The 24,742-nt window shown below is 58.6% G+C and overlaps 5 protein-coding genes across 19 annotated transcripts; 3 read left to right on the top strand and 2 right to left on the bottom strand.

Moving 5' to 3' along the window:
• Positions 1 to 895: 895 nt before the first annotated feature.
• Positions 896 to 13,022, top strand: CARMIL2 (capping protein regulator and myosin 1 linker 2). Of its 8 annotated transcripts, XM_053210067.1 has the most exons (39): positions 903 to 1,270; positions 1,507 to 1,601; positions 1,696 to 1,746; positions 1,973 to 2,035; positions 2,135 to 2,259; positions 2,393 to 2,484; positions 2,684 to 2,754; positions 2,870 to 2,943; positions 3,077 to 3,152; positions 3,232 to 3,320; positions 3,449 to 3,543; positions 3,621 to 3,707; positions 3,779 to 3,891; positions 4,007 to 4,084; positions 4,215 to 4,291; positions 4,385 to 4,489; positions 4,679 to 4,748; positions 4,890 to 4,971; positions 5,064 to 5,160; positions 5,260 to 5,317; positions 5,426 to 5,598; positions 5,792 to 5,954; positions 6,035 to 6,136; positions 7,397 to 7,525; positions 7,616 to 7,729; positions 7,880 to 8,040; positions 8,126 to 8,213; positions 8,394 to 8,564; positions 8,644 to 8,710; positions 9,182 to 9,411; positions 10,275 to 10,375; positions 10,458 to 10,818; positions 10,900 to 11,022; positions 11,561 to 11,597; positions 11,759 to 11,830; positions 11,920 to 12,141; positions 12,264 to 12,344; positions 12,691 to 12,768; positions 12,857 to 13,022. In XM_053210067.1, exons 1-39 carry the CDS (start codon positions 1,231 to 1,233, stop codon positions 12,967 to 12,969), a joined length of 4,224 nt encoding a protein of 1,407 aa, XP_053066042.1. In that variant the 5' UTR covers positions 903 to 1,230; the 3' UTR covers positions 12,970 to 13,022. The 8 variants fall into 8 exon arrangements, 7 of the variants coding, with proteins under 7 accessions (XP_053066040.1, XP_053066041.1, XP_053066039.1 ...); XM_053210065.1 differs by having other exon boundaries at positions 900 to 1,270; positions 4,385 to 4,748; positions 12,297 to 12,344; XM_053210064.1 differs by having other exon boundaries at positions 901 to 1,270; positions 4,385 to 4,748; positions 7,616 to 7,699.
• Positions 11,714 to 16,319, bottom strand: ACD (ACD shelterin complex subunit and telomerase recruitment factor). 4 transcript variants are annotated; one of them, XM_053210069.1, is made up of 14 exons: positions 16,186 to 16,319; positions 15,857 to 16,006; positions 15,539 to 15,650; positions 15,326 to 15,462; positions 15,101 to 15,194; positions 14,941 to 15,017; positions 14,764 to 14,808; positions 14,622 to 14,656; positions 14,319 to 14,470; positions 14,148 to 14,244; positions 13,985 to 14,065; positions 13,478 to 13,851; positions 13,256 to 13,377; positions 11,714 to 13,175 (listed from the first exon to the last, which is right to left on the bottom strand). In XM_053210069.1, the coding sequence occupies exons 2-14, from the start codon at positions 15,892 to 15,894 to the stop codon at positions 13,097 to 13,099; spliced, it is 1,443 nt and encodes a 480-aa protein (XP_053066044.1). In that variant the 5' UTR covers positions 15,895 to 16,006; positions 16,186 to 16,319; the 3' UTR covers positions 11,714 to 13,096. The 4 variants fall into 4 exon arrangements, with proteins under 4 accessions (XP_053066044.1, XP_014924078.2, XP_014924084.2 ...); XM_015068592.3 differs by lacking the exon at positions 16,186 to 16,319 and having other exon boundaries at positions 15,857 to 16,157; XM_015068598.3 differs by lacking the exon at positions 16,186 to 16,319 and having other exon boundaries at positions 13,256 to 13,347; positions 15,857 to 16,157.
• Positions 16,320 to 16,352: 33 nt separating this feature from the next.
• On the top strand, positions 16,353 to 18,208 carry PARD6A (par-6 family cell polarity regulator alpha). 2 transcript variants are annotated; one of them, XM_027076008.2, is made up of 3 exons: positions 16,353 to 16,486; positions 16,862 to 17,084; positions 17,331 to 18,208. In XM_027076008.2, exons 1-3 carry the CDS (start codon positions 16,424 to 16,426, stop codon positions 18,077 to 18,079), a joined length of 1,035 nt encoding a protein of 344 aa, XP_026931809.1. In that variant the 5' UTR covers positions 16,353 to 16,423; the 3' UTR covers positions 18,080 to 18,208. The 2 variants fall into 2 exon arrangements, with proteins under 2 accessions (XP_026931809.1, XP_014924776.2); XM_015069290.3 differs by having other exon boundaries at positions 17,328 to 18,208.
• Positions 18,209 to 18,595: 387 nt separating this feature from the next.
• Positions 18,596 to 22,475, bottom strand: ENKD1 (enkurin domain containing 1). Of its 2 annotated transcripts, none has more exons than XM_053210074.1 (8): positions 21,748 to 22,475; positions 21,503 to 21,602; positions 21,224 to 21,406; positions 20,497 to 20,669; positions 19,365 to 19,490; positions 19,099 to 19,262; positions 18,862 to 18,998; positions 18,596 to 18,764 (listed from the first exon to the last, which is right to left on the bottom strand). In XM_053210074.1, the coding sequence occupies exons 2-8, from the start codon at positions 21,585 to 21,587 to the stop codon at positions 18,604 to 18,606; spliced, it is 1,029 nt and encodes a 342-aa protein (XP_053066049.1). In that variant the 5' UTR covers positions 21,588 to 21,602; positions 21,748 to 22,475; the 3' UTR covers positions 18,596 to 18,603. The 2 variants fall into 2 exon arrangements, with proteins under 2 accessions (XP_053066049.1, XP_026931810.1); XM_027076009.2 differs by having other exon boundaries at positions 21,837 to 22,475.
• On the top strand, positions 21,571 to 23,866 carry CE2H16orf86 (chromosome E2 C16orf86 homolog). Of its 3 annotated transcripts, XM_053210072.1 has the most exons (5): positions 21,571 to 22,104; positions 22,393 to 22,625; positions 22,991 to 23,208; positions 23,285 to 23,488; positions 23,713 to 23,866. In XM_053210072.1, exons 1-5 carry the CDS (start codon positions 21,586 to 21,588, stop codon positions 23,838 to 23,840), a joined length of 1,302 nt encoding a protein of 433 aa, XP_053066047.1. In that variant the 5' UTR covers positions 21,571 to 21,585; the 3' UTR covers positions 23,841 to 23,866. The 3 variants fall into 3 exon arrangements, with proteins under 3 accessions (XP_053066047.1, XP_053066046.1, XP_053066045.1); XM_053210071.1 differs by having other exon boundaries at positions 23,312 to 23,866; XM_053210070.1 differs by having other exon boundaries at positions 23,285 to 23,866.
• The last annotated feature ends 876 nt before the right edge of the window (positions 23,867 to 24,742 follow it).

Raw genomic sequence — 24,742 nt, 5'->3', positions numbered from 1 at the left:
AGCATCCCTCATCTACTTTCAAGATTATGTCTTTCACCTCTGCCTGGCTGAGCTGTGGGCAGGGCAGAGGGCTGTTCCTAATAAGTGGAGTTTAATTGGATTGTAATGGAAGAAAAAAACAGTAATTCTTTTCCTGTGAACACTCCAGAATCTAGGTCCCTGGTCTTTTATCTGGCAGCATGCTCTGGTTAGCAGGACCTCACCCCATGACCTACTGACCCCTCCCAGCCCTGGAGACACTAACTTTTTCCTTCAGTGGTTCCCCCCTCCCTAAACTCTAGCAGAGGTAAGGGCGTGCAGGAGGGAGAAGACACAGACACAGGAGAGGACTCCCATGTACCTAGCCTTTGCTCACCCCTGCCTGAAACACTTGGGGTTCAGGCCTTAGCCCAAGGCTACCCCATGAAGGTACTCCCCACCTTCCAGCCCAAACCTGATGAAAGCTGGGGACTCTGTGCTCTAGAAAAGGGTATCTGAGCCCATCTGGCATTTTTTCGGCCTTTCAAAAGTTAGTGGATCTCGGGGGCACCTGGCTGGCTCAGTTGGTAAAGCAGGTGACTCTTGATCTGGGGGTTGTAAGTTCTATCCCCCCCCATGCAGATTGCTAAAAAAAAAAAAAAAAAAAAAAAAAAAAGTTGGTGGCTATCCCACGGGGTCACATACTCCAGGTTAGGAGCAACAGATTAGGCCCTTCAGGCTAGGACCCAGGTGTTGGGAGAGCTACTGAGAGAGATTCGTTGCTCCTTGCTGAATAGGCACTCCTCCCGGCCCGCCCCTTGTCCACCTCCCCAGCTAGGTTTTGGAGGGGACCAACGCGGGTGGGCCGCAGGGATCCCCGAGCGGGCAGCGCCCCCTGGTGCTCGCGACAGGCACTGCGGTGAGGGGTGGAAGTAGGGGGCTAGAAATGGCAAGAGGCGCGCGCCACACGCACGACCCTCCCGGCCACACCACTCCTACCCGGTGTCTGTCTTGCCAGAGTAGCTCCTGCGCGACTGGGTGGGCGGACAGCTGGGACTCTGCCCCGCTCCTACATCTCCTGTCCCGCGGAGGCCGGGGCGGGGAGGAGCCGGGCTGGGGGCGGCCCGGCAGGAAGCAGCGCGTACCTTCCGCTGCAGGAGGAGCAGGTGGCTACAGTGAGGGCCAGGGCCCCCAGGCTTCCTGTGTGTGCGCCCGCCCGCTACTGTTTCTTGTCGGAGCTCGTTGGGCCATCCGGCGGCCCGGCCCGGCCCCATGGCCCAGACCCCCGACGGCATATCCTGTGAGCTGCGAGGTAAGCGCTGGCCCTTCCCGCGTACTTGGCTCCAAAGCCAGAAGCCCATCCAGCGTCCCGGAGCACCTGCAAACAGTTCTCTCTGCTTCTCGGAAGAGTTTGGTGCCCCCACATCCACTCCACTCCTTCCTTACTGGCCCATAGATGAGCCCAGGCCAGAAGCCTGGTGCAGACCATGGGCCTGAGTTGACCTTCCCAGGAGGACCAAAGTCACCCAGCAGGCTGCCATTCCACAGGCGAGATCACCAGATTCCTGTGGCCCAAGGAGGCTGAGCTGCTGCTGAAAACCTGGCTACCAGAAAGGGAGGGTGCTGAGCGAGGTCATGTCTTGGTATGGCAGGGGGCAGAGCTCGGGAGGGCCACTGGGGCCCAGGAAAATAGAGTCTCTTGCCCTGCCCAGGGGGTGAGACACTCTCTTCCCCCAGGCACTGCTACGATGGAGAGCCTACCTGCTCCACACCTGCCTTCCCCTGAGGGTGAGTGCCAGGGGCTGACCACCACCCCACACCCCTTGCCCTCCAGCAGCTTTTTTGATGAGGGCTGCCTCCGCTGAGTTGTCTGTGCTCTGTGGGCTCTGCCCTGCCAATAGCACTGGGCTCCCCACAGCAAGCAGGGCGGGCTCTGAACTCTGGACTGCACGGACTGGGGTCCCAGAAGGGCAGGGCTAAGGCCTTGGTTCCAGCTGATTCAGGCACTCCACAGGTGGACTGCACATTCAGCTACCTGGAGGTCCAGGCCATGGCACTGCAGGAGACACCCCCTCAGGTGAGACACCTGGTACCCCACCACAGCCTGCAGCCTGGTCTTTGCCTCCTTTTCCACCTGCCCCCACACATGCCCAACCCAGCAGCCCTCCCTCCCCAGGTCACTTTTGAGCTAGAGTCTCTGCCTGAGCTGGTCCTGGAGTTTGCTGGTGTAGCTGCCCTGGAACAGCTGGCCCAGCACATTGCTGCAGCCATCAAGAAGGTCTTCCCTCGCTCGAACCTTGGGTGAGGCCAGACAACTACAAGGGACCAGCAGGAAAGGAGGGCAGCAGGGGGTGCTCTGAATGACGCAAGTGGGTTGCCTCCCATCCTAGGGGCTACAAGTCCCCTGCCTCCTTTTCCCTTATCCCCTCCCCAGGAAGCTATTCCGGAAGCCCACATCCTCCTCCATGCTGGCTCGGCTGGAGAGAAGCAGCCCCTCCGAAGACACCTTGCCCAGCAGCCCCTGTGGTAAGGACCAAGAAAAGGGCACACAGAACTTTCAGCCTCCCCCCATCCTGCAGCCCCAGACCCCTGGATTGGGCGTCCCCCAAACTGAACAGTCACTCGAGGCACAGCCACCACCCAACTCGAGTCTGATCTTCCTCCATCTCTGACCTTTTGTCTCTCTCCTCTTCCTCATCCATTTCACCCCTGGCACCTCCCCCAGGTGGCTTCTTGGAGACGTATGAGGCTCTGTGTGACTACAATGGCTTCCCTTTCCGAGAGGAGATTCAGTGGGTGAGAGTAGGGCCCTCCTTGTGGAGCTCTGGAGACATCTGACCCCCCACATGCATTGGGTCCCCTCTACCCTTTATGGCCCAAAGCCAGTTGCAGACACCTTCTTCCCATCCAGGATGTGGACACCATCTACCATCGTCAGGGCTGCCGCCACTTCAGCCTAGGCGACTTCAGCCATCTGGGCAGTCGGTGTGTGGCCTTCCAGGACTGGGAAGGGAAGGAGATCCCATGACCCACATTCCTGGGCCTCAGCCTCTCCATGGAGGGGGGTGGTGGGCCTAGGAGGACCCTGAGCCCTGCCCCTTCCCCTTCTCTCACCCAGCGACCTGGCGTTGAGTGTGGCTGCCCTGTCCTACAACCTGTGGTTCCAGTGCCTCTCCTGTGTGGACATGAAGCTGGTGAGAGTGTAGGGGCAGGAAGGAGCCAAGGGTGTGGTGGCCAGGGTGCAGCTCATTGAGCCTCCACTCTGGTTCTCAGAGCCTTGAGGTCTCGGAACAGATTCTGCACATGATGAGTCAATCGTCCCACCTGGAGGAGCTAGTGCTAGAGAACTGTGGCCTGAGGGGGTAAGGGGGAAAGGGTAGGGCTTGGAGACAGGAGTCTGGGGGCTTGGGTTTGGGCTTGGGAGGCTAGTGGCCTGGGGAGGAGATGGGAATCCAGGGTCAGAGTCTCACACCTGGGGTCTCGTCCCCAGAGACTTTGTCCGGCGACTGGCCCAGGCACTGGCAGGGCACTCGAGCTCTGCCCTCCGGGAGCTTAGCCTGGCAGGGAACCTGCTGGATGATCGAGGTACGGATGAACCTAGGGACCCCCAGGAGGCTGGTGCTAGAGGAGGTGAGAGCCACACAGCTGCCCCCATTCCCCAGGCATGGCCGCTCTCAGCAGACACCTAGAGTATCGTCCTGGAGCCCTGAGGAAACTCAGCCTAGCGCAGACAGGGTTGACAGCTCGAGGTAGGTGGGGTGGTCAGAGCGGGGAGGGGAGGTGAATCCGCCTGATTGCTGAGCCACTCTCTCCACCACAGGAATGAGGTCTCTGGGCCGGGCACTGGCTTCCAATGTGGCCTTTGACTCTGCCCTGACCCACTTGGATCTTTCCGGGAACCCTGGGGCGCTGGGGTCCTCGGAGGACAGTGGGGTGAGTGGCTGTCTTTAGGGCCAATGATTGGGGGCGCTGCAGACAGTGGGATGTCAGGAAGCTCTTGGTGAAGTGATCCCTGACTCCCTCCCTCCCACGCCCATCCTCCCACCAGGGCCTCTATAGTTTCCTGAGCCGTCCTAATGTTCTGATGTTCCTGAATCTCGCGGGCACCGACACCGCCCTGGACACTGTGAGAGGGTGGTCAGTGGGGGGATGATCGGTAGGGCCGGTGGCCGGGCCCGAGACCTGAGGGTAGACCCGTGGGGGGGAGGCGGGGGGCTCAATCTATCGCCGGTGTAGCCTACACACTCTTCCCGCAGCTCTTCGCAGCGCTGGCCGGCGGCTGCAGCGCTAGCCTCAGCCACCTGGACGCCTCGAGGAACGTCTTCTCCCGCACGTAAGGGGGGCGGGTCCGGGCGGGGTAGGGGGAGACGGCGGGGAGCCGCCTCCTTGCGCCCGGAAGCCCACTCCTCCCGCTCGCCCACCCCAGGAAGTCCCGGGCTGCGCCCGACGCGCTCCAACTCTTCCTCAGCCGGGCGGAGACGCTTCGGCACCTGGGCCTGGCGGGCTGTAAGCTGCCGCCCGACGCGCTCAGGTCAGTGTCGCTGCCTACGGTTACGCCCCGGTGTGTGCGGCCACCACCCAGGCCGGGGCCCCAGAGCTTCACCCCGCTCCTATCGCCCCCTCGACCTTCCGGTATCCTGCCCCTTCCTTCTTGGTATTCGTTCGCGCCCTGGGGCCCCCTTTCCCGGCTCCCGCCACCCCCTGTGACATCCTCTCCCAGGGCCCTTTTGGAAGGCCTTGCGCTAAACACGCACACGGGCGACCTGCACCTGGACCTCAGCGCTTGTGAGGTGAGCGCCCGGCCCGAGACGTGATCAGGCAGTGGGCGCACGCGGAGTGGGGCCGCGAGGCGGTGAGCGCCGGCCATTGGGCGCCTGAGCCTCTGCACCTGTGGCCTGTCGGTCTGAGCTTGTTTCACTTTCCACCTTCAGCTGCGTTCAGCGGGCGCTCAGGTGATACAGGACTTAGTGTGCGACGCCGGCGCAGTGAGCTCCCTGGATCTGGCGGATAATGGTGAGGCTGCCCGGAAACCCACCCTCCCACTGCCCAACCAGTTCCCACCTCATCCCCAGCCTCGCCGTATGCGTGATCCGAGCCACCCCTAGGCTTCGGCTCAGACATGGTGACTCTGGTGCTGGCCATCGGGAGGAGTCGGTCCCTGCGACATGTGGCACTTGGAAGGAACTTCAACGTCCGGTGCAAGTGAGTCCCCATCCCACTCACTCCCGGGCCTCCCAGACAGCACCCCACCACCCCACCACCCCACCCAGGTCCTTCCAAACCGCGGCCCCTGCCCCACAGGGAGACCCTGGACGACGTCCTGCACCGGATTGTCCAGCTCATGCAGGATGATGACTGTGTGAGTTCTTGGGACAATGTGGGATCCTCAGGCAATGGACCCCTGTGACTCCTGCTCCCTCAGACTCTGTAACTTGCCCTCCTTGCTGACCGCTTTTCTTAACTGCAGCCCCTACAGTCTCTGTCGGTGGCTGAGTCGCGGCTGAAGCTGGCCTCCAGCGTCCTGCTCCGGGCCCTGGGCACGAATCCTAACCTGACGGCGCTGGATATCAGCGGCAACGCCATGGGGGATACCGGCGCCAAGATGCTGGCCAAGGCACTTCGGGTCAACACTAGGCTCCGGTGGGCGGGGTCGGAGGGGGGAGGAGTGCGTGGTACGGGGTGGGGTGGGGGGCTTACTGGGCTAAGGGGCGGGGCTGAATGTGAAGGAACAAATGCTGCGGCCTCCGCCTGTGTGCGAGGCGAATGGACGAGGCCAGCGGGTTGGGTGCAGCTTGTGGAGCTCCGCCCTTGACTGAAGCCGGGCCTGGCCCAGGTCTGTCGTCTGGGACCGGAACCACACGTCTGCTCTGGGCCTGCTGGACGTAGCGCAGGCCCTGGAGCAGAACCGCAGCCTAAAGGCCATGCCTCTGCCACTGAACGACGTGGCCCAGGCACATCGCAGCCGCCCGGAAATGACCACACGTGCAGTGCATCAGGTGTGGGTCCCTCTCCTCCCTTGCCCTGCTCTGCTTGGTAGCCCCGCTTCCTACCACTTCTCAATATCCCTTGTCCCCAGATCCAAGCCTGTCTTTTGAGGAATAACCGTGCGGACCATGCCTCTTCTGACCGCACTTCCTGTCCGCAGCCACCGGGTCTGGTCTCCCACCCTTCAGAGCAGGTTAGTGTCCCCTCCCTCAACCTTGAGTAGGCACAGGAGATAGGGGATGGGATGAGCTTTGGCCCTCGAGATCCTCTGTGAGTTTGAGGGTCTGACTTTCTTGGGGCTAGGGTGCCTGAATTATGCTGTCCCGGACAAGTCCCTCTTCTTAGTAGCTCCCCCAAATAATACCCCTGGATGCCTTTTAAAAGCATTTAAATAGGGTCTCCTGTTCAAGATGGGAGCTATTTTGAAATCCTCCCTTAATCCTACCGGCCCCTTACCCGCCACCCCAGGTGATTATAGCCTCATGTATGACTTCCTGCTCACAGGGCTCTTCTGCCCTCTCCACCCACCTCTTCTGGGGCCAAACTCAGCGGCACTTTTTCTGGTTTCATCTCCCTCTGCTACCTTGGCTTTGTGAGATCGTCCACCCATCTGTTCTCAAATCCCAGGCTTTAGAGCTCAGGCATCTCAACCCAGACATCCTTCAGGGGCTTCACATTCTAGATTTTCAAGTGATCTCATCACCTTGCACAAACTCTTCTCTCTATCCTGGAACCCAATCTCAATGGTGCCCATACTCACCAAGTGTTGTGGACAGAGGTTTGGACCAGGTCTCTCCAGGCCACGTTAGAGCCCCCACAGACCTCCTTAGTCCTCCCTCTGCTAACTCTCACACACACTGATCCTTACCCCCACCCCAACTATCTCTTGCTCCCCCTGATCTTTCATCTATGGCTCCTCACAACCATTTCTTTTTTTTAATGTTTATTTTTGAGAGAGAGAGAACAGGGGAGGTGCAGAGAGAGAGAGAGAGAGAGGAAGAGAGAAAGAATCCCAAGAGAAAGAATCTGACGATGCAGAGCCTGACTAGGGTTGTGATCCCACAAACCATGAGATCATGACCTGAACCAAAATCAAGAGTTGGATGCTTAACCGACTGAGCCACACAGGCACCCCACCTCACTCCCGTTTCTGCTCATCACTAAGTCTGTCTTCTATGTGGATGATAAGCAGATCAAGCTTCTGGAATACAGACACGACTAACAGCTCCTTTTTTTCCTATTCAGGACAATTAGGGAGTATATATAAAGTCTCTAAAATGAACCAAAGGAGACACTGCTTGCCCTCCTTGAACAGATAGGTTTCCTAAGTGACTGGCCTGATGGGATTGGCTTCAGGACCTTACCACCCTGTTGGAGACACTGGGAAGGAGGTGGGGGCTGGGAGGGACTAAGATGGGACTGATTCTTGATGCATTCCCCCCCCCCCCCCCAGGAAGTGAACGAACTGTGTCAGTCAGTGCAGGAGCATGTGGAGCTACTAGGCTGTGGGGCTGGACCCCAGGGTGAAGCTGCTGTGCACCAGGCTGAGGATGCCATCCAAAATGCCAACTTCTCTCTCAGCGTGAGTACTCCCCTCCCCACCACTGCAAAAAGACCCTCCCCCACTTAATCAGGTGTCAACTTGCAACTCCTTCTCCTCCTTGGCCTCCAGATTCTCCCAATTCTGTATGAGGCTGGAAGCTCCCCAAGTCATCAGTGGCAGCTGCGGCAAAAGCTAGAGGGCCTCCTGGGACAGGTGGGCGAGGTCTGCCGTAAAGATATTCAAGTAAGATGGTATCCTAGCCCCAACCCCATCTCCACCTCCATAATAGGCTTGACCCCTATCCCATAGGTTTGACTGTGATATTCCTTGAATCACTGGTCTGTGAGGGTTGGAGCTTTAGGCCACACCCTCCATGTTCTGATCTTTACCCAGGATTTCACTCAGGCTACATTGGACACAACAAGGAGCCTCTGCCCACAGATGCTACAGGGACCCAGGTGGAGGGAGCAGCTAGAGGGGGTTCTGGTGGGCTCAAGGGGCCTCCCAGAACTGCTCCCAGAGCACCTGCTGCAAGATGCCTTCACTAGGCTCCGGTAAGCTGGATGGGACTGGGCTAAACTGGACTAGACAGGACTGGGCATAGATAGCACACTAATCTTTGCTCTCTCTTGCTCTCAGGGATATGCGGTTGTCAGTCACGGGGACCTTGGCAGAGAGCATTGTGGCTCAGGCCTTGGAGGGGCTGAATGCAGCCCGTGATCGGCTGGTGAGGGAGAATTGTGCACGCAGGCATGTGCATGCGTGCACAGGCACACATACACAGCGACCTGGCCACTGCCTTGCAGGGGTTCTTTAATGTCTTCTGGGGTCATATAGCCCAGGGTTATTTCAGGGTTTCCTTAGGACTGATGGGACTATGGCTGAGGCCCTACCTGCCCATCTTTAGGGTGCCTTATTGCAGGTGGAGAGTCTGGCTCAGCAGGCAACAGTGACAATGCCTCCTGCCATACCAGCACTGGATGGAGGTGAGCCCAGCCCCCTTGGGCCTGGGGAATTGGAAGGTCTTTTCTTCTCTGAGGAGGTGAGGGAAAAGCAGAAGGATGAAGAGGAACAGAAGGTAGGTGGTCCCAGAAGTTTGGAAGGCAGGGAGGCAGCTCCCCTGGTTCCCAGGCTGAGTTTCTGCCCTCCCCACCCAGCATGACAGTCCTCCACAGAAATGGCCTGAGTCCAGCCAATGTTTTCACCTGGTCCTCTCCACTCACAGTAAGTCGGTCTGGGGGAAAGGGAGTTAACCAGGTTGAGCTGAAGGTCCTCCATTAGATCTGGGGACCTAGACACATGGTCACATTCATTTAGTCTTGTCCTAGGAACTACCTGACCCTTGACTGAGCCAGGCCAGGTTCCCCAGGCAGACTTGCAGGTTGGGGTCTACTGTGGTCAGCATGGAGCAGGACCTGAGCATACCAGGATCTACTCTCTTTTCGTCTCCCCCGCCCCTTTCCCTACCCCCAGGATGCGCATGCTTGGCGGCAGCGCAGAGCCGCGCCGCTCGGGGCCGCGCTCAGCACCACGGACAGCGGCGACGGGGGGAGGGGCGGGTGTGGGGGGGTGGGGGTGGCGTAGTCGGGCCCCTCCCCGCGCCCTGGGCGGGTCCCCCGCCGCCCCAGCGCCGCTGCTGCCGCCACCACCTCCCCAGGCTTGCTCCTCGGTACTCCTCTGGTGCTCTCCCTTTAGGTGCTGCTGAGGAACCGGAGCCCGAGCTGGCGGCTCCGGGGGAAGATGCAGAGCCGCAGGCGGGGCCTTCTGCCCGTGGCTCTCCGAGCCCTGCCACCCCAGGTCCCCAGGCCGGCCCACTGCCTTGCATGGACCTGCCACCCTCTGGGGAGCCCCTACGCCATCCGACCCGGGCCCGGCCGCGGCCGCGGCGCCAGTACCACCACCGTCCGCCACCGGGGGGCCCCCAGGTGAGTGCCCTTCCCCCATTCCAGAGCTCGTGGAACTAGGGGGTCACGGGTGCCTCATTTGTTTCTCAGGAGAGAAGCAGCTAGGGAGGTGGGTTGTCGGGACTCAAGAGTACCTGGTCGTGCTGCCTAATCTTGGCTTATTCCTGGCCACCCCTTCCCCAGGCCATTCCCATGCAGGGTCATGAGCTTGTGGATTTAATTTGGGGTACATCTCAGTTTAGAACTGCATCTTAGGTTGGCCCTTTGCATGAATGGATGTGCAAGAGAGGGTGTCCATCTTATCCTCCCTCTCCCAGGGTTACTGAAAGATCCTGGGCCCCCTGGCTGCGGGGACAATCCTGCATCTACTGCACGTCCAGTAGTTGTTTATGTGGGGAGATGTTCTGTGTGGGCTGGGTACTGGTGGGGACAGTGGACACAGGGCAGAAGGCAGGCAGGAGTTGGCTTGAGGCCCCCCAGAGGGTCTGACGCAGCAGCAGGAGCCGCTGAGCTGCCAGCAGGCTGGGTGGGGTGGGGGTGGAAGGTACTGCAGGGAACTGTTTGGAGCAGAGAGGGTAGCAAATGGGAACGTGTGACCCAGGAGCCTGTAGGTTTTAGCCTGCTGGTGACCAGATGGTTCCGGGTGTCGATACTCCATGGGACAAGAACAGGTGTGGGCTGAGTGTGTGTGTCCAGGGCCAGCTTCTGATTAGAGGATATGTGAAACCATCTCTGCCCACCAGTTGGACAGCAGGAATGTTTGTCAGTAGCCCCCTAAGATCACTGCAGCTCTCAGGTACAGAAGTTGCCCAGGCTAGGCTGCTTATCAAGGGGTGGAGAGAATATATGGTTGTGCTCAGTCCTTACCCTATGGTGTCCCCCAGGTGCTCCCAGCCCTGCCGCAGGAAGGGAATGGACTCAGTGCCCGCGTGGACGAAGGCGTGGAGGAATTCTTCTCCAAAAGGCTGATCCAGCAGGATAGCCTGTGAGTGAGGGGCAGTTGTATGGGGTGGGAGAAGGTGGGATGGTCTGTCTGCTTTGCCACTCACTGCCAGCTGTTCCCACAGCTGGGTTCCTGAAGAGGATTCAGCCAATGAAGGGGGTACCACCCCTGTCCCCCGTACACTGAGAAAGAAGCTGGGTACCCTGTTTGCCTTTAAGAAGCCTCGTTCAACCCGGGGGTCACGGCCTGATCTAGAGACCAGCCCTGGGGCAGCTCCCCGTACTCGAAAGACCACACTGGGAGACCTGTTGCGGCCACCATCCCGCCCCGGTCGTGGGGAGGAGCCTGGTGGAGCTGAGGGGGGCACCAGCAGCCCAGACCTGGCCCATAGGAGCCGGCCTCGTTATACCCGGGAAAGCAAGGCCTATTCAATGATACTACTACCTGCTGAGGAGGAGGAAACACTGGGCACCAGACCTGACAAGGTAGGCCTGGTGACAAGGGGTGAGGGCTCTGCTAGGACGGAGGCAATGGGCTCTCTCCTACTTGGGCTTCTGTGTTCTCAGCGGCGGCCCCTGGAGCGGGGAGACACAGAGCTGGCCCCATCCTTTGAACAGCGGGTACAAGTGATGCTGCAGAGGATTGGTGTGAGCAGAAGCAGCGGGAGTGCTGAAGGCAAGAGGAAGCAAGTAAGTTGGGAGGGACACAAGTGCAAAGTGAGGGGGCAGGCGACATGTAGCTTGTGGCAATCTGTGGGTGACATATGTGACCAGAAGGAGGCTCATGACACACAGACGGCTCTGTCAGTTCCACCCCCTCCCCCTCAGAACAGTCATCAGAGTCCACCTTTTTTCCTTCTTGGCTTCTGCCCTGGCCATTGGACTGGGGTGGTCCTTTTTCTGTAGATCTAACAGAACTCTGACCTTGTCACCTGCATTTGAAACAGCAAGTCTTCCAGGTACTTCCTCTCAAGACACTGCCCTGCCTCCTAATCCTGCCCCAAGGCCTCAGCCCTTGTCACTTCTTTCATCTCATCACCCTGCCACGTGTTCCTGTGTCAGGAACTCCTCCCTGGCTGCTTCTAGCCTCTCATCGCCATCTGTAGGTTACATGAGCTTCCTCTTCATCCATCCCTGCATCTCCTGGTGGGCATTTAGTAGTGGTTACAAGAACAAGGCTAGAGTGAAGACAGGACAGGACTGAGCTCGATTTCCCTGTTTCTTACAGAGCAAGGATGGAGAGATCAAGAAGGCTGGCTCGGATGGTAAGTGGGATCCTGTGCTATGGCAGTACATTTTTGGTGAAGGAGCTGTCCTTAGATATAGTCCCCAAGGTACTTGCTGTTCTGGGGGAAGAGGGGAAGAGGCCAGGTTTTTCTTCCCCTCACTCCCAAAGGCTGGTGCCTGAACCCCCAGCCCCTTGCAGGTGACATTATGGACAGTTCCACAGAGGCCCCTCCCATCTCAATCAAGTCCCGCACCCACTCCGTGTCGGCTGGTGAGTAAGGGCCACTGTGTGTGTTGGGGGACATGCAAAGATAGGAGGGGGTCAGACGACTGGTTAGGCTCACACCCTTCTCCCTGTAGACCCCTCATGCAGACCTGGTCCAGGGAGCCAAGGTCCGGAGTCCACCACCTGGAAGACACTAGGACAGCAGCTGAATGCAGAGCTCAGGGGCCGTGGTTGGGGCCAACAGGATGGTCCAGGCCCCCCCTCCCCTTGTCCCAGCCCCAGTCCACGAAGAACCAGCCCCTCCCCTGACAGCCTGGTCCTCCCAGAGGACCCTTGCTTGGGCCCTAGGAACGAAGGTAAGCAGGCACCTAGCCCCCACCCCAATACTGGGCTGGGGACCCTGACGGTGGAGGGGGAAGCAAGGGCTGGAGTGGGGAAAGCTGTTGAGACCATACCCTGATACCCTGGCCTTCCCCAGATGGCCAGCTGAGGCCGAGGCCTCTCTCGGCAGGGCGACGAGCAGTGTCTGTGCATGAGGACCAGCTCCAGACCCCTGCTGGTGAGGGGGAACACCTCCCTGTGTGCTTGAGTGCAGGAGGAGATGGGGAGGGTAGATTCCATGGCTCCCTTTGTGGTTTTGGTCCTTGGAGGAGGCCATCAATGGTGTAAGGGGTTGAGAAGTTAGGGGGCCAGGAGCACGGGTCTGACAAGCCCTTCCCACTAGTCCTGGCTCCACCTCCAGGAGAACAGCTTTTGCCAGGGGTGGGAGGATGCAGGGGAAGGAGGCGGCTCTGAAGCCAACAGTGTGTGTTCACACACGCACTGGAGGTGGGAGAGAACGCTTGGGGACAGGCAGTAAGCCCCTAGCAACCTCCTCCCCTGCCAAGTGTTTCTGTGTCTTTCAGAACGGCCCCTGCGGCTGCAGCGCTCCCCTGTTCTCAAGCGGAGGCCAAAGCCTGAGGCACCCTCATCTCCAGGCCTAGGTGAGAGGAAGCTAGGGCCAGTTGGGAGGGTGGCAGGACTGCTCAGTCCAGTCCTGACCCCTCCTCTCCCTTCCTCCTTCCCTTGCAGGATCTGGCCTTGGAGCCCAACCTCTGCCCCCACAGCCCACAGAGCCCTCTAGTCCTGAGCAGAAGCCACCCTCCCCAGCCACAGACCAAAGAGGCGGCGGCCCCAACCCCTGACCCTCTCCTTTTCCTGCCGCATGAGATTATTTTATTAAAAAACTCGAAGCAGAGTGGGGAGTACTTTTGGTTTATCCCCAGCCATGGACCTGTGTGCACACATCTTCCCACATGTTCACATGACCCCTCACACCTGGGTGAGCTGAGACTCCAGCTGTGGCTCCATCAGAAGGTGCAAGGCCCAGGCCACAAGCTGGGGAGGAAGCCTGGGAAAAGAACCATGGCTGTAGGTCAATGGAGACTGGGCCTGGTGACCCAAAGAATAGGGGCAGCCCCAGGCACTCACCTGACAGCTTGCACCTGGGCACAGAGGGAGGTGCAGGGTGGCTCATACTCATATTGGAAGGCAGAACCATCACGATGCTTCTTTGGAGGGTCCTGAAGGTGGTGTGGTATCTGGAGAGGGACCTACAAGGACCCCTAACCCCATCTGATGCTACTCCCCACTCCCAGCTCCACCCAAGACCCATCCCATTCTACTATCCAGTTGTAGAGAGGCTATACTCACCCCAACAGGGCTGGACCCCAGGGCTCCTGTGATCATTTTTGTCCTTGGAGAGTGTTGCCGGTTCTTGGGGGGCAATCCTAGCTCCTTGAACTCCAAGCTAGGTTTTTGGGCCCTGGTCACAATGGCCTGACGTGGACTGGGTACATGACCAAGGGGTGAGAGACTTGGGGTGCAGCTCAGGAGTGGGGATCTGGGTCCATGGCTAGGGTGTATGGAACTGGGGGGCAGGGGGCCAGGGGCTGAACAGATGGCTGGCACAGGCCGGAAGCTGCCCTTCTGCACTGGGTCTGAAGCAGCCAAGGACAGGGCAGGCAGAAGGCTGATGCTGGCACCGCTTTCCTCATGGGACATGTGGCTGGGTAAAGCAGGGGTTCCTGGAGAGGAGGGCACCGACTGTGGGCACAGCCCTCTCAGTGGCTCATTAGCTTAGGCAGGCAGACAGGGATTGTGTTCATCCCCCCACGTGGCTGATAGCAGTGAATGCCTGTGGCCTGCGCACCACCTTACCTGAGGACGTAGGTGAGGAAGGAGAGATCAGGGTCAGCGATAGGTCTTCCAGAGCTGGGTCTGGTGGGGGCAGCTCACGGTCTGAGGGTCAGGGGGAGCTTATTAGCACCGTGGGCACTAGGTCCCCAGGTACTCCCATCTTGACCTCTCCAGTCCTTCTTACCCTGTGTCCTCTGACCTGGACCCAGAGAGCTCAGAACTCGCTGGTCATTCTCAGAGATGTGCAGCCATGAGCTGGGGACAGTGTACACAGCTTCTCCCTGTGGGGCATAAACTCTCAGCCTAGCCCTTGTTCAACTCCTCTGACATTTCCCAAAGGGAGCCCCAGACTGACCGTGGTCGTATGGTGGGAGGAGGCCCAGCGGGTAAGAGGGGGTGCTGTGTAAGGGCCTGCCAGCATCAGACAGCTCTCAGCCAGGTGCACTAACGCCCCCCGATGCTCCTGGTCCTCCTGCACCTCATCCAGAAGTTGGGACAGTGAAAGGCCTGAGGGCAGGGGACCAGAGGATGGGCCAAAACTTAAAAAAGAAGAAAGGCAGGGTGGGTAGGAAGAAAAGCTTACTAAAGAAGCAAGAGGTGATGGCTGGGGAGGTCACTCTACAGGGAGTTAGGGTCATTGGCCAACCCCTATAAATACCTGCACTGGGGGAGATGGACTCTGAAAGGTGCTCCCTATAGAAACAGAGAGGACAAGCCTGAGGAACAATCCTGAGGCCTGTCTGCACAAATTTGCCCTTGACAGAGCCACACTTGGCCCCAGAGCCCAACCCTCTACTCACTCCAAACAGTCATAGAGCTTTTTCTGCACATCCGGGTCTTGGTTGCTGGGGGAAAAAAAAGGGAGGTAGTTGGCAATGTTGTTTCCAGCGGCCTAAGCCCTCCCACCCAAAAGACCTACACCAAAGTCAGCGAGGCCTGAGTAGAGAGAACAGCCGGTGGGGGGAGGCATCATTTACCAACCAATCACCCGTTCCCGGGGCTGCTCAGTGGGCAGCAGGCTGAAGCGGTTCACCTGGAGGTAGAACTCCGCGGGCTGAAGGATTGAATTAAGGGACGGGTCTTAGGAGTTGTCACGAAGAGGCTCATTAACCCACCCAAACCAGCCTCACCACTCACCGCGCCGCCTTCGGCGACTTGGACGCGGACCCCACAATCCTGCAGCAGCAGCAGCCGGCCTTCTGCCCCTCGGAAGCCGAACTCCTTCTCCTCCCTGCGGCAAGCACGACTCTTACGGCCACGGCCCGCTGGAACACAGCCCGGCCCGCCTGCGGCCCTCCCACCTCCGCCTCGCGCACTCCCACTAGACTCCGATTTCCCCAGACCCCGCGGCTCCTCTCTCACCAATCCGAGGCGTCCAGGGTCCCCCACGTCACTAGGCATCGGACACTGTGGGTCCCATCAGACACAAGCAGTGTGGCCGCGACATCAGACGAGTCAGGGGCGCGGGACGGGCCCGGAGCCTCGGCCTCTCGTAGCACCTGACGGCGTCGACCGGCGTCAATCCCACCGCCCTCGGGCCCTGCCCTGGTCTCTGAGAAGGGTGGCGGGACTCACCTCTAGCAGCTGCCCCGCCTGCGGACTTGAGAGTGTATCTGACCCCAGGACCAGCTCTCGAATCCAGGGCCGCAGTACCAAGCTCCCCGAGCCTGCCATTCCCGGTATGCACCTAGTGGAGCACCACCAGCCTGGTTTTCCCGCGGACGCCGCGGCCCCGCCTCTCGTCGGAAGAGGAAACGCACCGCGGCTGGGCGGAACCTAAGGTCGAGGCCACGCCCAAATGCGTGTCCGCGCGTGCGCACGAGCCCGTGTTGTTCGGATATTTGCGGGCAGATTCTTGTTGGGAAGATTGGATGCCAACCTGCTTGGTCTTACCAGGGTATCTCCGAGCAGGGGCCCGGCGTTTGGGCCATTCGTCAAGACTTCTGTGGCACCGGCCGGGATGGCTCGAATGGAGAGGGAGGGATCTAGGGCTTCAGGCTGCCGCCAGGAGTGGTCAAGCGAGTTGGCCCAAAGCCACTTCACCTTGTGAACCGAAGAGTTGAGCAAATATTTATTATGGCTCAGTTTCTCATCTAAAACGTGCAGTCTTATAAGGCCAGTAGAAGTAACAGTACACAGACTACACTCAGTAAATGTCACTTCCCCCACCCCTTCCCTCTGATTGGCCACGCCCCGCCCCCAGACTCCAGAGACTTGCGCACCGCAGCGTAATGACGTAAGAGCAAAAGAAGACGCCTCCATCCCCATCTCCGTTTCCTAGGAAACGTAGACTCCACGTTCCACTCTCTGTCGCTGCCCCCTTGACGTCATGGTCAGGATGGGAGGGCGGGGCGAGTGCTACCGCCAGGGGCGGGGCAGCACGGGCCGGCCGGCCGGGTCTGTGCACCTGCGCCTCCGCGGGCCGCCTGGGGCACCGTCCCCAGCCCGCCCGGCCCCACCATGGCCAGGCCGCAGAGGACTCCGGCGCGCAGTCCAGACAACATCGTCGAGGTGAAGAGCAAAGTAAGGGCCCCTCTGGCCCCGGCTCCGGCCTCGGCCCTAGGCGCTTCCAATTCCCTTATTCTCCCTTTTCCTGGCTCCTTAGTCCCCACCACCTTTTTCTCGCCTCCATCATTCATGTCCCATTCTCTGGCTTTTCCTCTCGCTTTCCTCCATCTATCCTCCTTTCCACTGCCGGCCACTAGAGTCCTGTGGCCTTGGTACCTGGAGGGCGGGGAGAAGACCTTGGACAGCGTCCCTTGTACTGGAACTGAGGTCTGGGCGCAAGGCTGCAGCTGTTGCGACAGCCCTTTCCGACCTCTAACACCCTCGGACCTGTGGTGGGAAAGGGCACGGGCTCCGTGCTGACCTCTCCTCTCACCCACCCCCTGCCTCCAGTTTGATGCTGAGTTCCGACGCTTCGCGCTGCCCCGCGCTTCGGTGAGTGGCTTCCAAGAATTTTCGCGGTTGCTGCGTGCAGTGCACCAGATCCCGGGCCTGGACGTGCTGCTTGGCTATACAGATGCTCACGGCGACCTACTGCCCCTCACCAACGACGACAGCCTGCACCGGGCCCTGGCCAGCGGGCCCTCACCGCTGCGCCTGCTAGTACAGAAGCGGGGTGAGGAGGATGGGGTACAGTGGGCAGCCTCTGTGGGGTAGGACAGCAGGGCAGGTCTGCAAGGGTTAGTCCATGCCCAGGGCGTCCAGGCTTCACCCTCTGCAGTCCCTGCCCTTGCCCTGACCTCCAAGTGGTAGGAAATAGCTACAGTGCCCTTTTCCCCAGGCCTGGGCCTGATGGAAAAGGGTTCAAGTGGGAGAGCAGAGTCTCTGATCTCAGCGCCCCCCTCCCCCTCTCCTGCAGCAGAAGCCGACTCCAGTGGCCTGGCCTTTGCCTCCAACTCTCTGCAACGGCGCAAGAAAGGGCTTCTACTTCGGCCAGTGGCACCCCTGCGCACCCGGCCACCCCTGCTAATTAGCCTGCCCCAAGATTTCCGCCAGGTTTCTTCAGTCATAGATGTGGACCTACTGCCTGAAACACACCGAAGGGTGCGGCTGCACAAGCATGGCTCTGACCGTCCCCTTGGTTTCTACATCCGAGATGGCATGAGTGTACGTGTAGCTCCCCAGGGCCTGGAACGGGTTCCAGGCATCTTCATCTCCCGCCTGGTACGAGGGGGCCTGGCTGAGAGTACAGGGCTGCTGGCAGTCAGTGATGAGATCCTCGAGGTCAATGGTATTGAGGTCGCTGGGAAGACCTTGGACCAAGTGACGGACATGATGGTCGCCAACAGCCACAACCTCATTGTCACTGTCAAGCCAGCCAATCAGCACAATAATGTGGTGCGTGGGGCTTCTGGTCGTCTGACAGGGCCTCCCTCTGCTGGGCCTGGGCCTGCTGAGGCCGAAAGTGACGATGACAGCAGTGATCTGGTCATTGAGAACCGCCGGCCTCCCTGTTCCAATGGGCTGTCTCAAGGGCCTCCATGCTGGGACCTGCGCCAGGGCCCCCTACTTCCCAGTGCCCGCAGCTCTCTGCCCTCCCTGGATCAAGAGCAGGCCAGCGCTGGCTGGGGAAGTAGCATGAGAGGAGATGGTAGTGGCTTTAGCCTCTGACAGGCAAGGATGCAGCCCCTTGCCACTCCAGGCTGCTGAGACATGGCAGGGACTTCCTCAGTGGGGGTTTTTAGCTTGCTCGCAGGGGCCTCTTCGTCTGGGGAACATTAAAAGTTTTCTACAAATGCAGTCATGGTCTTTCTGTGTCCCAGCCCTAACAACTTCCATGGTCTAACAATTTTGCCTCCTGCCCTGGACCTGAGGCAGGAGTGATAAGGACAACAGAGAGACCTCCCTGCAGTTGAGCAGCAGGAGGGACATCAGGCTTTGCATTTCTAGGGTAAGAAAAGCTCTTATGGAAACAAACCCCATTGTGTACAAAAGGTTTAATTTTGACAAAGGGATTAAGAGGCTGGGCTGGCCCTTCTACAGCCACTGGTGGCTGGGAAGAGTGCTCTGGGGATACTGCCCACACCACTGCTCCTGTCTTTGGACCCCCATTCTCTGATGGGGCTTGATCCTGCCCTCTGCAACTGTGTGGCAATCTTCACTGAGGACCCCCATAAGTGCCCCCACAAAAGGGCTCAGACATCCATCTTCACAAAGACCTTGGGGCGGGAAAAGATCTTGATGGCCTCCTCTACCTGCACCAGCTTCTGGTCCAGCTCAGCATGGTGGCCCTGGGCCCTCAGTGAGTCTGCCCCAGCAGGCAGCAGCACCAGCTCACGTAGCAACTGGCTCTGGCCTATGAGGGATCCAGGAAGAGTGAGTGTTGGGCAGGGGTGTGTGGTCCCCAGTGGGTTCCTCATCTACACCCCCCTACCTCTTGCCTATGGACTCACTCTGGAGCAGATTGCTCAGTGTCTCCAGCCGCTGGTTCTCAGGCATGCAAGTGTGACCAGGGGGCATGGCAGGGTCCGGCTGGCTATGCTGGCGGGCCTCAGCCTCCCGCCGCCACAGATCCCTGCGTTGCAACAAGCTGTGGATGCACAGGCTCAGAGTTGATGGTCCCAGGGCGTAGGTTTTCTCCCACCCTCCACAGGAACCCCTCACCCTGGGTGTTGGGCAGTGGGACCTACTAATGGGGTACGTGGCCCTTCTGCGTGGTGTTGTAGTGCTCTTGGGCTTGCCGTTGCTGCTCCAGCACTTGTGCCAGGACCTGCAGGGAGCGGGAATGCCGCCGGGGGGCCCTCTTGGCAGTGCGGGCATTGTGGCTAATGAAGTCCACATCCAGGCCTGGCCCCTGCAGGACATGGCAAGCCTGATGGGGCAGACAGTACTGTGTTGTGCTCCTGAACCCCTCAAGATCCCTGCCCCACCTCCCGACCCCCACACATCGTCTCACCTTAGCATTGGGGCCTGGTGGGTTTAGCTGAGGACTGGGGGCACGGGGTGGTGGGATCCCAGGGCCACAGCGGGAGTGTGCCCGAAGGAAGTGGGTGGGCTCTGTTCCAGAGGCTGGGCTGGGCTCCTGGAGGGTAGGGCATAGCAGAGGAATCAGCCAGGCTGAGGTCAGAGTCTTAAGCTGGCCGTACAGCTGAGCTTCTGTTCCTTCTGCCTGTGAGGATATTTCTCTGTATCTAGCCCTATGGGCCTCCTCCCTCTTGAAGAAGCACTTCTATCCATGAGCATTTAAATATGTGTGTCTCTCACATCTTTAAGAAAACAACAAACCATTCCTCCTTCTACCTCAGTCCTGGCTTTTGACTACCATTCTCTTTTTCTCTTTCCCTGCCAAGCCTCCTGGCTCTGTCCCCACCAAGGTCACTCACAGCTGGCTTCCAAGCCATTAAATCCAGGGTCACTTCCCTGGTATCATTGTCCTCAGCCCAATGCTCAATAACTCCTGGGTCTCACTCCTCAGATCCAGACCTGACTCTCCATCTGCTTCCTGGACACACTCCTACCCCCTGGGAATCCCACAAATGCTTCAGCTTCAACAAATTCACATATGACCTTATTGTCTCTTTTCTCAATTCTGCTCCTCCTTCTGAGAACCCTGGACAGAGAAATGGTACTACTATCTACCCAAGACAATCCCACCACCATACTCCTGCACTTGCCCTTCTCACTGCCCTTAGAAATAAAGGTTGAAAAAAAAATTTTTTTTTTAAATGATGTGGGTCCAGCTGACTTCTTAGCCTAACCTCATGCTCTTCTCCCTTCACAATGATCTGAACATAACACCCCACTGCGCATACTCCCTCTGGTCTTAGGACTTCTATCTGTGAGGTTCCATCTCACTAGAATGGTTCTCTTCAATTCTCCCCTTGCCTAATACCTATTTGTCCCTCAGGATGACCCAAGCCATCACCACTCCTGAGGAAGCCCCCAGCCCGACTCTGCAGCAGGCCGGCTATCTCTTAGCCCCTGTTTCCCTAGTCCCCTGTGATTTTCATCTCCATAACTCAGATCAGAGTATAACTGCTTGTTGGTCAACAAGATGAACAATGCTTCTGGCTCTCCAAGGCAGGTACCTGCAGCTGGGCCTTGACCCGGGACTCCACCTTGTCATATTTGGGTGAACGCCACAGAGCCTTCAGGGGCCTGGGCTGGCCCTGCTCCCGGCTGCGCTCCTGCTCACGGAAGCGCTTCTGGATCTCTCTGATCCGCTTCAGGTTCTCCTTCTCATAGTCTTTAGGGTCCTTCCCTGGGAAAAAGATGTTGCCAGACTCTGCCCTACATACAGCCCATGAGATCCAACTCCCATCAGTTCACACAAAGGCCCACACCTTGCCTCCTACAGAAAGATCTCCATGACCTCTCCATCTAAAACAGTATACACATACTCTGCCTCATCACTTTGTTCCCTTCCTGACATAGTCATTACCTTCTTCTGTCCCTGATTATTTTCTACATTTTTATTGTGAAGTAGACCATTAATCATTTTGTCTATCATAGCCATCTCTTTACTTGTTTACTGTTTTTCTAGCACCTATAAAGAGGGCACACAGTAGGCACTCAACAGACCACGTTTTGCTGATGCATGAATTCATTAAGCTGAGCTTGGGTTTCCCAGGGACTACTGCATTCAGTCCTCTTCTTTGAGGAAGTAGCGCATTTCCCCCTCCTTTCATAGTTGGGGAAACTGACACTCAGAGAGGCAAACCCTGAGCCCAGAATCTAGCAAGGAGAAGCAACGCTTTTGATCTCAGCGTTTGACCTCATCGTACTAGCTTCATTGCCTCTTGTATCCGAACTTACTCTTGGAAGAGGCCTCTGGGCTTAGGGAGATGCCCCCAAATTGCAGCAGCACTCCTCCGACGCCATGCCTGCCACGGTCCAGGATCTGTCTGGCTCCAGGACCGCGCGGAGGGGTGGCGTCCAAGTCGAGGTCCGAAGTGACCAGGTCCAGCTTCAGCGCGTTTCCCTCAAGGCGTCCTTGGGCTGAGAAGCCAGATGGGGCCGAGCGCGGGGCTCAGTGGTGGATCAGAGCCAGACCCTCACTCGGGCCTCACCCAGCCGTGCCACCCCCTAACTCACCCGAGGCCGGCCGCCGGTAGTAGTCAGGAAAGAGTGTAGGGTCTGGGGGGATTGGCCCCGAGATACGGGACGGGCCCTCGCACATGCCGCCTTCGTCACCCTGCAACGGTGTACCGAGGCCTGCTGGGCTGCACATTTCCGGCCCCTGGCCCCTTTTTCAGCCCCGTGCCTCCTCCCGGATTCTGGACCCAGACCCTGACCCCAACGGTGCCCCTCCATTCCCTGCCTCTGCCCCGCCGTCTCACCCCGCAAAGCGCTCGCCGCCTCAGCTCCTAACCCACTTCCCTGCTTCGTTCGCGACCCCTTCCCCGCAACACTCTGACAAGGAGCTCACCGGAGCAGTTTTGCCGCCGACTGCTGCGACCCGACGGGCTTGCTGTTGCCGGGCAACAATAATTTCCGTCCCTGAGGTCAGGGGCCAAGGCCCCCTGGCGCAAAGCCTTCTGGGGCTTGTAGTTCCAGCTTTGGGGAGTGAGGCACAGAGCCACGGTCAGGCACCCTTTCCACCCGCCTGCCCTCGCCGCCCGGCCGGTCTCTGGGGTCAGCGCCAGGTCCACAGGTCCGGCCCCTCGCTCCGCTCCCCGAAAGCAACCGTCGAGGAGGTACTGACCCTGAGCAGCCGTAGCTTCAGCAGGGGTCGAGAGGCGGCCAGGGTCCCAGGAGAGGACGGCCGCGGGGCAGGCACAGCTCGTAGAGTCGCCTGGCGGCCACGCTTAGACCTCCGAGGTGACCGTCAGGCTGTGGTCTCCAAGCGACTGTCCGCGGCGCTCTGGGAGGCCAAACTCTGTGCGAGGCCCCCCTAAATGCCAGGACAAGCTCCTCCTCGGGTGTCTAATTACTGATCCCTGTGTCCTTTGCCTGGTGACCAGTTACCTATGTGTCACCCTTAGTGTCCAGTGATGGCAGACCAGTGCCTGGTACCACACTATGAGGCTTGCCAGACCCTGGGTGAAGACAAGTGCCCAACAGTCCATGTCTCAGAGCCAGAGCTCCAGGAGGAACGACTCAAGCTGAAGGAAGAGAGGCTCAAGCCAGAGGTGGAGTCACTAGAGGAGAGAGGCCCTCCCAGGCCTATGGCCTCCATTGTGAGGCCCAGTCCTGGTCCGAAGAGGAAGCCAGTCAAGTGAGGGGGCTTTCAGAGGGAAGGAGCTATAGGGCTGGTGGGGAGGGTGGGCTCACACTCCAGCAGGATCCCTAAATCCTGCACTCTTACATAGTGCATCCTTATCTCCTGCTACCACCATCAACTCCTCACTCCTTCTGTCCCTGAGGAACCCTGGCATGGGGAGCATCCAGAGGAGGGGGTCTCAGGCCTTGTAGGGTACTAAGCTCACATGAGCTTTAGTTCCCTGTCCAGCCCAGAGCCTCGCTGACCAGGAAAGGGACAAGAATCTGGGCCGGGGGTGGTGAATAGGCAGGGTTATTCCCTATGGTCAGGGCACAGGAGCCAAAGCTGGAGGCTGGCTCCTTAGGCCTCCTGTCCCCCAGCCTCCCAGGGCCTAGCCACCAAGTCCATCCCAAAGCTGAAGCTGAGATGCCACAGGGGCTGCCACCGCAGAGGGAGGAGCCAGAGGGTAGCCAGACTGAGCCCTCACCATCTGCCAAACAGCACAAAAAAGCCAAGAAGCGCAAGAGTCTGGGAGCTCCAGTGCTCCCAGCTGTGGCCAGCACAGTGTCTGCACCTCCAGAGACCTTGGGGCTGGAGCGTGAGTGGCAGCCCCTGGGCCCTCCCTTTTTCTCCTGCCTGATGGACCCCTGTCATGGCACAGCTTGGTGCTCCAGCCCCTGCCTTGCCCTGGCTGTTTGCAGGAAAGGCCCACCGCCTGCGGCCCCTGTACCAGTACATCAACTATTGTAATCCTGAGCTGAATCAGGCAGGGGAGGGGGACAGGGAGGCTGAGGTGGACGTGGAGCCTGAGTTGGAGTTGGCCCTGGTCCCCGAGGAGGCAGGTGTGGAGCAACTGCAGGCTTTGCTGCCCGTGACAGGTGAGCTGGGGTCAGGCCTCACTCTGCCCTGCCCCAATACATTCGTGTCCCCCACCCATGCACTGGCTCCCCTGGGAGAGGAGGTTGGAGAAGAGCCAGGGTGTTTGCCCAAGTTGGGGATCAGTGGCCGCCTCAAGGCTGAGGTGGATAAGTCAACCCAGGTGGACATCGATAAGATGCTGAGTGTTTGTGCCGCCCCACTTGTACCTCCACTCTCTCCTCAGTACAAGTGACTTTCCCGCCTCCACTGGAGTCTCCCCTTCTCCCAAGCCCAAACCAGAGCAGCAGCCTAGGCCTCAGGAGGAAGGGAAAATTTGGCCCTTCTCCCTACTTGGGGCCTTGGACTTACTGAAAATAAACATTTTTCCTTTTCTCAGACTTCATGATTTCCCAAAATAGATGGCTGAAGAGAGGCTGGGAAGGTGGGGGCAGGGTGTGAAGCCTGACTGGTCACCTGGATCATCCAAGAACTTGACAAACATACAGGTTCTTGGGCACTATCCCAGACATAACTGAATCAGAATCTGCAGGGGTGGGGCCTAGTTCTGTGCATTTAAAGGCTCTTCACATGAACCTGAAGGTCAGATAGGGTAACAGTGGGGATGCAGAGAGAGGTGATAAGGGAGAAACGAGGCAGAAAAAGGAAAGGGACTGTCAGGTCACAGCAATCAGGTGCTTGGCTTTGCTCCTTGTCTTCCAGGGAAGGGGCCTGCATTTGGTCTGACCTCAGGGGATCAATACTTGGGATCTCCCACCGAGGTGTCAGAGTTCATTTGCCTGCCCCAAAAGTGGTGTCTTTGGAATGTTTTCCACATACTGGGGACTACACCTGGACCAGACTTTGCCCCCAGAGTGGCCCTGCCAACAGAGGCATCTGTGACTTTTTCCTAGCAGCCAGGGGGTGGTGGTGGATGTGAATGTTCTCCTGGAGCCCTGCAGCCAAGCCACTGGATAACTGAAATTATCCAGTTTGGCCACTTTGGAAACCCTCATATCGTGCCACCTCCTCATCCTCCTGAACGTACCTCAGATACCTTAAACATAAAGAATTTAAAATTAAATGAGTAACTTCTCCCTCCAATCTGCTTTCCCTCCTGTGTCTCATCTACACAATTGTTCAAGCCAAAATCCTGGGTGTCACCCCAAACCCCATCCTGTTCTTTGCTCATTGACTCCTACAAGCTAATCAGGCATCAAGGCTGGTGAATGTGCCCTCTAGATTGAGAACCTTTCGTATCTCATAGTCAGCACTTT

This window comes from Acinonyx jubatus, chromosome E2, assembly GCF_027475565.1.
Source record: "Acinonyx jubatus isolate Ajub_Pintada_27869175 chromosome E2, VMU_Ajub_asm_v1.0, whole genome shotgun sequence".
Classification (NCBI taxonomy): Eukaryota; Metazoa; Chordata; class Mammalia; order Carnivora; family Felidae; genus Acinonyx; species Acinonyx jubatus.
This window is presented reverse-complemented; position numbering and strand designations above follow the sequence as displayed.